Consider the following 11,521-nt stretch of genomic DNA (forward strand, 5'->3'; position numbering starts at 1 on the left):
TTGGAGTTAAATGTAATGTTTGGTCTACCAAGGACTAGTGCACTTTTCTAACTTGTTGATTACACTAGTAAAATAAACTTTAAAATGGCTTCGGTCTTCTACTTTAAATCAAAGGATCTTGAACTTGTCTTCTACCAATTCACACCTAATATCTACCTCTCTGATGGTGGAGATTTTCGTCATAACAATGTGGAGGTTTGATAAGTAATGAGTAAGATATGCAGTAATTTAAGAAAACAAATAGGAAACTAAACAAATAATTATGAAGTGGATAGAAATAGAATAATCAAGAAATAATGTTGCAATACACAGGTAACAAGAGATGATAAAACAAGATTTACCTACTAAATCAACTAATAATTTCAAAGAAGGAATAATATTATTAGGTTGATGCGAGCCTTCATGCTGCGGAATTTGCACATCCAATCTACGTACAGTCAAACAGAATGAAATCAACAAAAAAAACAATAGTGGATTGATGTAAGTCTTTTTGTTATAGAACTTGTGTTATGAAGTTTGTGGGCAGCAGGATCTCCTCTACTTGTGGGCCGAGTTCGTTGTATTCGGAGCAATATAGGTAGCGGCCATGGAGGGAGAAAAAATGATAATAGCGGTGATTGGGAGGTGAGCACAGTGGTGAAGAAGATAGAGCAACACCAGTTGATGGCGTGGTTGCGGTGGGTAGATCTATAGTAGAAGAAAAAAAGGCATATAAAAAGCAATAATAGATGGACGATGAGTAGAGATCAAGATAGATCGGAAATGATTGATCACCAAATTACAATTTCGGCTCTGATATCATTTTACATAACACAATGGTTAAACAATTCTCACCCAAAAGAAAAGAAAATTGGAAAATGTATTATCTCAAAATGTCTTAATACATATCATCCTAAACCCTTTTATAGATTGATAAGACGACTTATTTTTCATAAACTAAAGGTCCAACTTATCCCAAAAAACTTCTAATTATCCTAATAAAATCTCTATTTGACCTTTTCTAAAAACTAAACATTCATATAAAAAGGTACCCACTTATTTCTAAAACATAAAAATTAAATGTGATTAGATGAGTGCTTGTAAAGTCCTAATGTTAAGACCCAAATTTTAAAAAAAAAACTATTTCTAGGACAATTTGGTTTTGAAATTGAATTCCTTGTATGTCCAAAAATAAATGTGATTATTAGTGAAAGTTGGACTTAGATGGATACAAGTGGATCTGAAAGAGAAATAGATACGAATATAAGGTGTTTGTTATAAAACTCGAACCGGCCAAGACAGGATGTTTGTTTTAAAACTAGGGCTCAAAGCTCAACTAGTGTTGTAGGATCCAAGAACACATTTTCCCTACCAATATAGCAAGAAAAGCTCATGCTTGGCTAGACATTGGGACACCATATGTCCAATAAGTGTGGCTACTCATCCACATGTCGAATCTAGCTCTTCACTATTCACACATTTTCTAAATAGACCTATGATGAGTAATACAAAGCAGTTTTATCAGCTTAAACAATGATGCAACAAAGCTAAGATAGATCATTGTAAAGAGCCCAACATGAAGCACCACCAGATGCTGCAAAAAAATCATCCAAGATCAAATAAGAAAAACATTAATTGAATGGATTTGAATGTGAAGGAAAAGATGGGCAGTGGAGAAATTAGATCAATTTCTTTAGCTAATAAAGCTATTAATTAGAAAACTTCAACTCGGAAATAACAGTATTATTAAGCAATAGGATCACCAAAAGGAATGGTAGTAGATGGATCCTTGATAAGAATAATAAACAACTTCTGAAGCTCGGTGATATTATCCAGTATAGCACTTAGTAAAACCAACTTTTGCAAGTAAAGTATAGGTAGGCATGGACTCCGCATACCTTTCAGCACTGTCCTGTGTTAACCGACGCCCAAACCTCTCCACTAAGAGTTCACACTCCCTTTCAATGAAAGAAAGCTCCCTAATAGCAATGCTGTAAGTCAATGTTTCCCACCTCGAAATCCTATCATCAATGTCAGACATCTTCTCAGAAAGATCACTGTATTCATTCTCAGCAGCATCCAAGCTGTTCTCCAGGGCTTGCACATTTCCCCTCTTACGAGTGCCACCGCCTCCTTTTTTCAACCAAGCGTCCAGCTTCTTCTTATCTGCTAAAGCAGAGTTCATAACATCCTCAGACTGCTTCGTCAGCTTCGCCTTTTCCCTCTGCAACTTCTCCAACTCCATATTAAGCTTCCTAATAACCTCTTCTTGAACCTCCCTCCTCTTCTCCTTCACAACCTTCAAAGCCTCCTGGACGCCGGCCATGTCTCCTTTTGAGGATTCCACCTCCTCAATTCTGTGAAGGAGGCCAGAAACAGCTGCGAGCAGCCTTCTGGTATATTGAGAAAACTCATGGTCCTTGAAAGTCGCACCTTTCTGTTCTCTCGCCGTTTTCCTTCTCTCCTTCAACTCCACAGTAGCATTTGCCGCAAAAGCATGGATTCCGGCCGTCGGAACAGGAAGGAAGCCAATAGCGGCACAGAAGAACAAGAAAGCTAGCGGCTTTCCGATCCTACACAGGAGAGCATCGTATAATCTCGATAAATTCTGGAGCTTCTCCTCCGATTGAAGGGTAGGGGCGGTTGTAGACGAACGAACGGATGGATTTAGCGGCGGGAGAAGCGCGGCGACAGGTCTGACGCCGCAACGGAGCAGGAATCGACGAGGCTTGGATCGGAGAAATGTGGGAGGGAGAGGAAGGCGTGAACGAGAGAAAGGAGACGAGGGCGGGAGGAGGGGAAAGGTGCGATTGTAAGTCAAAGTGTTGGATTCCATTGGGGAAAATGGATCAATTATGCTTCCATTCTTCGCCTGAACTATGTGAAGAAGGGAGGAAGAAGAGGAGGAGATTTGGTTTGGTGTTCTTGTCCTGCCCCAGGTTCAGCAGTGAACGGAGAAGGAAAAGACGGCGGAGGGGTTGGGTTTAAAGATAACTTTGCGGATTTATCAGAAAACCCCTTGATTTTTTAAGATCTATCCGACCCAAGGAGAATGATCCATCATGAGAATGATCCATCATGAGAGCCCAAAGGTGCAGGCCTAGTGAACCTAACTGAATCGAACTTAACCAAATCCAATTGAATTGTATAATTGTATTATATTTATTTATTTATCATTCAGACCTATTTATTATAAAATTATCAATCCCGAGACTAGGTATAACATAAGAGATGAGATCCTCTGTCCTGAAAATATTATGTTCCCGTGTCCCAGCGTCGATCGAACGAACTAAATCACATCTCAAGGATGCAGTGTACATCATGAAAATGTCATAGTCGTCCGATCAGTGCTAGGACACGGGGACACAGCATTTCGGGACAGAAGATCTCATCTCATAACATAAGGATGTTAATTTATTACTCAACTATTCTATCTCCAACTAGGACACATTATCCAGTGTACACCAACTAGGACACATTATCCAATTTACACGGATTAATTTTACAATAATTGATTCAGTTCTATATAAATTTTCCACTACTACCTAAGTCATATCGGATGCCCAATCAATCAACATTTTGGGTCAACCGTTAATTAAAAGAATACATCCATTAATTCGTTAAAATTGAGATTTGATTCTTACACCAACGGATCTAATTGGTTCAGCCATTCAAGAACATAGTTCAATTGGTTAGCCATTTTGGAAGAGAGAGGATAGTATTTGAGCTACCTCGGGTGACGAAGATGGGCTAGTCAAACTAGACAAGTCCAATGAGCTAACCAAGCCGAGTAGACCGGATATAGGGTTGATGCACTATTACGTTAATCATCTCCTAAATAAATCCAATAGATAGGCCATTCATCCATCAACACTTTTATTTACAGAAGAAAGCTAAACAAAACAATGAAACAAGAGTATCTATGATCACTCTTCAACCAAACTTCTTTGTAAAAATACTCGATGTTTCTCACTCACAAGTCACACCATCCAAACACATACTATCTATGTATGGAACAATTGGAAGACAATTCTCAGATACAGTATTTAACTCTCGGAGCGCTTTAAACAAATTGGCATTGTAAAACTAGTCAAGTTCTGTGTAGTTTGTGAAGAGAATTGAAAGGTATTGCATACTTCTATAATGATGTATAAAATGTTCACCATGAACTGGAATGAGAGCTTCAATATCAGGAGGAATCGTGCCACAACCTAGACCTGTTCCGCCATCATTCATTTTCAGCTATGTAGTTGGGCATCTCACCTTCACAGAGGTACTCGTCGCACTGAGAAGCAGATGACCAGCCCCTTCTTAGCCTTATAATATCCTCCGTGAATGTTGAATCTGATGAGCCTATGAAGACGGATGACAAAGCACAAATGGTCTTATCCAGCATTGCCTCAACCTGTGAAACAACTCAATCGTTTACCATGGGTTTGGTGGTTTGAAGATGAGAAATGTGAATTTATGACAAGCAATTCTGTTGAAAAATTGTTCACCTGACTGTCTCCACCTAAGTTATTTCTGTACAGTAATGCATCCCACTTTTCGGTACTATTGTGCTCTGGCCTCTTGACCAGAGGAACAGGTTTGCCATTTAAGAAAACTAGAGATTGAAGGAGATTTGTTTCACTGCTAGCTGCATCTGTTGATAGGTAAATGCCTGGCGCATTGGCTTTCTCAACAACCCGAATCACACACTCTGCTGCCTGAGGAATGGGAAAAAAGCAGCTCTTGTCTTTCAGATTGCTGAAAATTAACAACAAAGATCGAAGTTAGAAAATGACCAAATAGGTTAAAACATCTATTTCATAGTAGTTAGGTGTGACAAGTGTCCTACAATTTACAATCACAGGCCATGTGTATCCAATCTCGGGTTCTGAGAATTTGTAAACAATAGACATTAGCTTTTGATCTTACAATCCTTTTTTTTCAGCCAATACCATTGGACATATGATAGAATACTCAACAACCCACCCAACCCAGAGCATCTTCATCCCAATAGTTAGCAAAGTTGAATAGATTCTTTAACAAAAACCAACTCCCTGTAGGATTAACTTCATTGTGATCCATGACTCCCATGGCAAATTTTAGGGCAGAATTATGAACCAACAGTTTTATTCCAAAGATGGTTTGACACTTAAATTATCATTTGTTTGATAAGGAAAATCCTAAGATTTCCATTCCCATAGCTTCTTCACTTTGACATTGGCCTCAAAGTGACAGGAAGGATATAGAAAACAATATCAAGCAGCAGATGATAATGTTGCTAGTACACCCAGTGGAGTGAGAAATGTCTACCCAAAACCAAGTGTGAAGAATTGTTCCATGTCGGTCAACATATGTGAAACATTTTGTTCCCGCCTGGGGGCTAACACGTTAAATAACTATGTGGCTGGGGCCATAACAACACCCCTACTAAATGATGGTGAGGCTTTGTAGGTTTTGCAATGACTACAAAGTAGTTCTGATGATAGTGAAGCTTCCATGAAGCTTCATGAGTCTTTTGGATGATGGCGGAGTAGTTCCAACAATGATGAGGCTTCATGAGCCTTTCCAAGACAATTCGAGCATGGGAAGGTATGCTACTCCTTCATGACATGTGGCAAGGCTTGTGATTCCCTTCTCCTCCGCCTTATTTTCCCCTCCTTCATCTAGGATTGGTGATCGGTATAGCCACTAGCACCTCACTGCCACTCGACATGATTGAGAAATGTATACCCAAAACCAAGGCGAAGAATTGTTCAATGTCGATCAACACACATGAAACATTTTTCTCCACATTGGAACTAGCATGTGGGACAATTACGAGGTTGCGGGACCATGGCGACACCCCTAATAGGCAATAATGAGGCTTCTGTGGGGGTTTGTGATGACAATGAAGTAGTTCTAATGATACAACGAAGTAGTTCTAATGATAGTGAAGCTTCCATGAAGCTTTACGAGTCTTTTGGATGATGGCGAAGTAGTTCCAACAATGAGGAGGCTCCGTGAGCCTTTGCAGGACAGTTCCAATGCACTCCAAGGCATGCTACTCGTTCCCAACATGTGGTGAGGTACATGATTCCTTTCTCCTCTGCCTTGTTCTTCCCCTCCTTCGAGTAGGATTAATGCTTGACATAGCAACTAGTGCCTCAGTGGCTCTTGGCAACGCTAACATGTCTTGGTTTGGCCAAATCAAAACTCTAGCTCATAATAAGATTTCAAATGTTGCCCAAAACATGGGGATCCAAGTCATATTAAGAGGAGACAATCTTCGCCTTTTGTTAATACTACACAGTATTGGCAGTGTAAGGTACTAGCTAAAGAGAGGAGATCCTCTGGACCACTTTTTGCGGTCCAGAGGATGCTCCCTTTCCATGCATTGGTGGGGATGCATGGTCCCCACTTGTAAAATAGGTGGGGACCATGCATCCCCATCAATACATGCATAGGGAGCATCCTCTGGACCGCAAAAGCGGTCCAGAGGATCTGGCCTGCTAGCTAAAGGGGAGAGGTGAATAGCCTTTTTTCTTTGCTCATGAGTTTGGTTCTACAAAAATAATTAATGGAGCATAAATACAAACAAAGCACAAATGCATAAGAAGACAGACCAAACTAGGTGATTTAAGCACACAAGTTTAATTATCTTTTATGCCGAAATCACCAATTAGATAGCACCATGAAATGAACAACATAAAGTAAATAATGCCATAGTCAAATCCTTTTAAACAAGAAACTATATCCGGCAGCAGAGTTGCTACTAAATTTAGAAGAATTTAAATGAGAGGAAGAAGCAAGTCTTGGTTTTGCTTGAGATCAATGCAAACCACAATCAGGTTGTGGGAAAACCATGACAATTGCACAGGGTAATAAGAGAAAGGAAGGTGTCCACAAGGGATGAGAAGAATTTGTCATGAGGTTGGATCTTGCAGTTCCCTAAATTTGTCAGAGGAGATGTGTGAGTACGGGAGACAAGGCTGTGAACACGCAGATCACATCCCTCCTCCATGTTGCTAGGGATCAGGAAATAGCAAAACAAATGGAAAAAAACAGGTTAATAACTATTAGATTACAGGGTAAGTGTTTGAAGTCTGTAATCAAAACCATCCTAGACTCCAACAAGTCCAATCCACTACTAGAGTCCATTCTTGCCAACACAACCTATTCTTAACAATTCATTACTCATAATGCTTCAAATTGAAGCTTAGAGAATATTAAATATAACACAACAATAACAATGACACTACAAGATCTATGGAACTGGTATATAATGTTTCTCAGTGGAAGTTAATGATATTGTCCTATGGAAGAATGATTTTCAACACTGCAACTGAATCATAAATCAATGGGAATATTAGTTCTAAATTATATTGTGGGACTCGATGGATTCTTTCATATTTTTCAGATTCCTCTCACATATAAGTCTTAGCTACAGTTTACAGAGGTGTGCTACCTTAAAGAGCCTTCACAAATCATGATGACAATTTATGATCACTCCTTCTGACCAGAAATTTTGGTTTTAAATTTTTTAGGAAGTTCAAAGCTATTGACATTATTAACTGTCTTAAACAAAGGTACATAGTATTTTCACATCTGCTGTTTATAAAATGCCAACTATAAAGAAATCCAACTCAAGAGTTAAATATAGTCAAACAAAACATCTACACATCTCTACCATCTTAATACTTTTTAAGCTTATGCCAAAATCATTGATTAGATAGAACTATGAAGTGAACAGCAGAGAGAGAACAATGCCATAGTCAAATTCTTTTAAACAAGAAGCTATATCCAGCAGTTTTATTGAGGTATATTATATCTTGGTATAAGAATTAGGAATAATAATTCTAGTTAAGCTAAAAGATAAATTCATGAATAAAAATATTTGCACAATTCTACCATATTGTGGCACGGAAATCTGACTAAACAACGACATGTCAAAACAGTCAATGTTTTACAGAAAAATATGCAAACAGTCAATGATTCAATTAAATGGTAGTTGTTGGAAGATACCATGAGAGTGAAAAGCATCATCTGAGTTAACATGGTGAAATTTTATTAAAATTACGATTTTAGGGCCAAATTGTCAAAAAAGATAAAACCCAAGACATGGTTAAGCATGATGAGTAGCAGTAGTAAGGCATCGAATAGATAAAGGAATTGTAAAGAAAAAAGAAATGAAGATTATAGTTGAAAAGATCAAGAAACATTTAAGACAAAATCATGATCATAACAGATAAATGAGATTATCCCATGGAATAAAATTAGAATTTATCAAGTTCTCTCTTCAAAATTCCTAATCATCCCTTAATATATAGTTCCTTTGAAAAAGTTACTGATCATTCATCCCCTAGGTATGCAACTAACTGTAAATAATGTACAGATTCAACAATCTTATGCCAAAATTCTAAAAGAATCATTAACTGTTATCGTTTTCTTATAACTGTGAATTGTTGATAAAATCAATAACAAAAATCAACAATGAAACACATGGTAAAAGGCAAGCTTACCAGAACTTCAAAAATCCATGCCGCCGGAAATGCAGAGCTATGTAGTTACTGCCCAAGAAGGTCTGCACAAACCGCTGCGCCGTGATGTGAATGAGACGACTTGGTTGAATCACTGTCTTGCATTTATGAGCAAGCGGACCACCTGGTTGTGCCACCCATTCATCCTCCACATCTGCATAGAACATGTCTCCAATGGCAATAACCTCGCCATCTGATGAGAATTTGGGCATGATATCACCAACGACCCTCTTCTTTTGCTTCGTCAATTTGGCATCCTCCGGCCAAGCAGGTTCAATCTTACCCAAAGAAAGCCCCAGGTTTTTCAACCTATTAATATGCTCCTCATCTAGGTAACAAGGTGGTGATGCAATGTAGCAAATAAACCTGTCGATCTTCATCTTGTTTTTCTTTGCTGCAGAAAACTCATCAAATGTGATCGATACCTTCCTACCAAAGCATTCATTTATATGATCGATATCCAACACCTTATCATACTGGTAATCAAATTTTGGGCTTGGAAGGATCAGAACACGGTCAAGAAGTGCCGCGAAGAACATATGTTTCTCCAAGCAGATCAGATGGTTGGACATCTGGCCCGATAAGCATATAGCAAACAAGTACCGATCTTTCTTCGGCTTCCACTCGATCGTCCTCCTACTTGCCAGTGGATCCACTTTCTTGCATACATCGACTCCAGCACCAGATACCCCCAGGTCCAAATTATCATCCGAAGTGCCCGACGTCCTGTTCCCGATTTCGTGAGAAGACAAGAGAGCATTCTGGATCTCCTTGTTAATCTTAATCTGCTCGAGTAAGGCCGACTGAAACTCAACGAAAGACTCGAGCTTTGGCAGATTAGTCGTCGCGGAAGTGGAATTCACTGCGGATGGAACGGGGGAAGCAACGTCGGCTGCCACAGCCCGAGTGGAATTCCAGATCTTGAGGAGGGCTGCTTGCTGGCTCTTGAGGAGATATAGGGCACCGAGCTCGGACTCACGCATTCGGTCGATCTGGGAGTCGGAATGAGCAGTATAGCCACCACGGAACAAAAGGAGAGCGAGGAGCACAGAGAGGAAAACGGCGATGAGGAAGACAAAGAAGCAGAAGCAGCGCCTGGGAAACAAGCGGCGGCCGCCTATCCGATCAGGGAATTGGCCGATCTCCAGAGCGGAGCTGAGGCGAGGAGACTTGGTGTCGTTCTTAGAGACGAGGGTACGGTTCTCCACCTCGTCGCCGGAGTCTAGTTCGTCGTCGGAGGGAACCCTCGCCGCCATTGATGTTCGGATCACGGTAGACGGGTGATAAACCAACGAGGCCGCGGCATCGTACTTCCGGTGGTGGGTCGCATAGGATTCAGGTGAGGAGAGCCCGACGTGAGAACAGGGGCGCTTATGCGGATTTTTTTTATAGTCTATAATAATTTATTATATATTCCTGAAAAGTATTCCTTAAAAAAATGTTGCACCTTCTATAAACTAATTTTTAATTGTATATTTTATTGGTAAAATTTTTTAAAAATGTTTATAATTATTCGTTTGTTAAAAAAAATTGCTTTTTTATTGTGGTTTTTCACTTTAATTTTTATGTTTATGGTCTTTACATTTAAGATTCATATCTTACCATTTTTGTTACTTGTTTCTTTTGTTAGATAAGAAAATTCCACTATGTCTTCCACTTTAGAAATCATTTCCACTGCATAAACTTTTCAAAAATCATTTTTGTAGTTTCTACTGTATTTTTTAATTTCTATTGCATTTATTTCTTAAATAACTCTAAAAAATGAAATAATCTTTTATTGCACTATTCATCCAATATTACAAACAAGAGCTTGACAACCCTCCCACTTTGGGATAGTGCAATGATTAAAATATGAAATGTTATCATATAAATTTTTGGAGTCAAAACTCGGTTCATCCGAATATATTTTCCCCATGTCTTATCTATTTGTACTAATTGCTAGTATCCATTCGTGATTTCATATTCCTTGACCACTTACACTAATGGTTAGTAGTCTTCCGTGATTTACTTCCTCCATATTGACCTATAGACGGGTTAACGGGGGTGCTAAGACGAACGAATCACCTTTTATCATATAGCATTCACTCATAATTTACTTTTTCCATATTATCCTAAGGATAGATTAATATGAATGTTAAGGACGAGTGAATCATTTTTTTATCACACATACATTTGACAACTCTAAATGACATAAAAGAAATTAAGTTAGTTTTGCTTGTTTTGTTATTACTTATTTTGTTTCTAATGCATAATTGGCATTTAACTAAGCTTGCTCTTGAGATTTAGATCGTCTATTTCAAGATTTCATCCCCTCCAACCGTCATATCAATCCTACCAAGTATGCTCCATGTTTTGATATGATTGAAAAAAATATTTGAGTTACACTTGTGATTTTGATGTGTTTATCCCGTGTGCAAGTAAAAAAATTTGACATAAACTCTAGGTGCACTGATGATGACTAAATAAGTATTGAGGTGGCAGAACTGTCAGTGGATTAAGGTTGAATAAATACTCAGTAAATTGAGAGGACTAACCAGTGCTAGCAAAAGCTTATGAGATTGTAGCTGATGAAGAAGCCTAATAAAAAAAATAGATTTGTTATCTTAACAATCCCGAATGTTGAACCAATGAATATAAAGAGATAAATATATATACATAAGTGTTAGTATGAAGAAGTCTAATAAAAAAAATAAATCTAATTAGTCTCATTGATTAGTCTTAGGATAATCAATCTGTCCTATAAAATTTTCTCATAAATCATCAGGATAAATCGGGAAATATTTACTACGGACGGTCAAGAAGTTCAATATTCTTTAGTTGTGTGCTTCAATTAGAAAAAAAAAATTCTATAAATTTATCATAACTGAGAACCAACTATAAATAATTGAGTAATAATCTGAATACTACCATGCACCATAACCCTAAGGTCATGAACGAGCCTAACTATGATGATAAAAGTTGAATACGCTTGCCCCTAGTATCCCCGTCAATCTATCTCAGAATCAATATGGAGGAGATAAATCACGGACTGCTAT

The 11,521-nt window shown here is 38.4% G+C and overlaps 2 protein-coding genes across 2 annotated transcripts in view; both read right to left on the minus strand.

The window, feature by feature from the left end:
* Window positions 1-2,940, minus strand: part of LOC122047450 (probable inactive ATP-dependent zinc metalloprotease FTSHI 5, chloroplastic) — a 50,241-nt gene extending 47,301 nt beyond the window's left edge. Inside the window, exon 1 of the mRNA XM_042608767.1 lies at window positions 1,878-2,940. Coding sequence (XP_042464701.1) covers window positions 1,878-2,815 — 938 coding nt within the window. The 5' untranslated portion in view covers window positions 2,816-2,940. The remainder of the gene's footprint in view (window positions 1-1,877) is intronic.
* A 960-nt stretch (window positions 2,941-3,900) lies between these two features.
* Window positions 3,901-9,857, minus strand: LOC122047451 (O-fucosyltransferase 36-like). The gene is made up of 3 exons (XM_042608768.1): window positions 8,469-9,857; window positions 4,479-4,728; window positions 3,901-4,384 (listed from the first exon to the last, which is right to left on the minus strand). Exons 1-3 carry the CDS (start codon window positions 9,740-9,742, stop codon window positions 4,208-4,210), a joined length of 1,701 nt encoding a protein of 566 aa, XP_042464702.1. The 5' UTR covers window positions 9,743-9,857; the 3' UTR covers window positions 3,901-4,207.
* Between the last annotated feature and the right edge of the window lie 1,664 nt (window positions 9,858-11,521).

Source organism: Zingiber officinale, chromosome 2B (genome assembly GCF_018446385.1).
Source record: "Zingiber officinale cultivar Zhangliang chromosome 2B, Zo_v1.1, whole genome shotgun sequence".
In the NCBI taxonomy this organism is placed as follows: domain Eukaryota; kingdom Viridiplantae; phylum Streptophyta; class Magnoliopsida; order Zingiberales; family Zingiberaceae; genus Zingiber; species Zingiber officinale.

Excerpts from the sequence above, each read along its gene's own strand:
- LOC122047451 (XM_042608768.1), bottom strand. The coding sequence starts at position 9,742 with ATGGCGGCGAGGGTTCCCTCCGACGACGAACTAGACTCCGGCGACGAG. Across the intron at positions 4,729-8,468 it reads CATGGATTTTTGAAGTTCTG|CAATCTGAAAGACAAGAGCT; the intron begins GTAAGCTTGCCT and ends GTTAATTTTCAG. Across the intron at positions 4,385-4,478 it reads ACTTAGGTGGAGACAGTCAG|GTTGAGGCAATGCTGGATAA; the intron begins GTGAACAATTTT and ends GTTGTTTCACAG.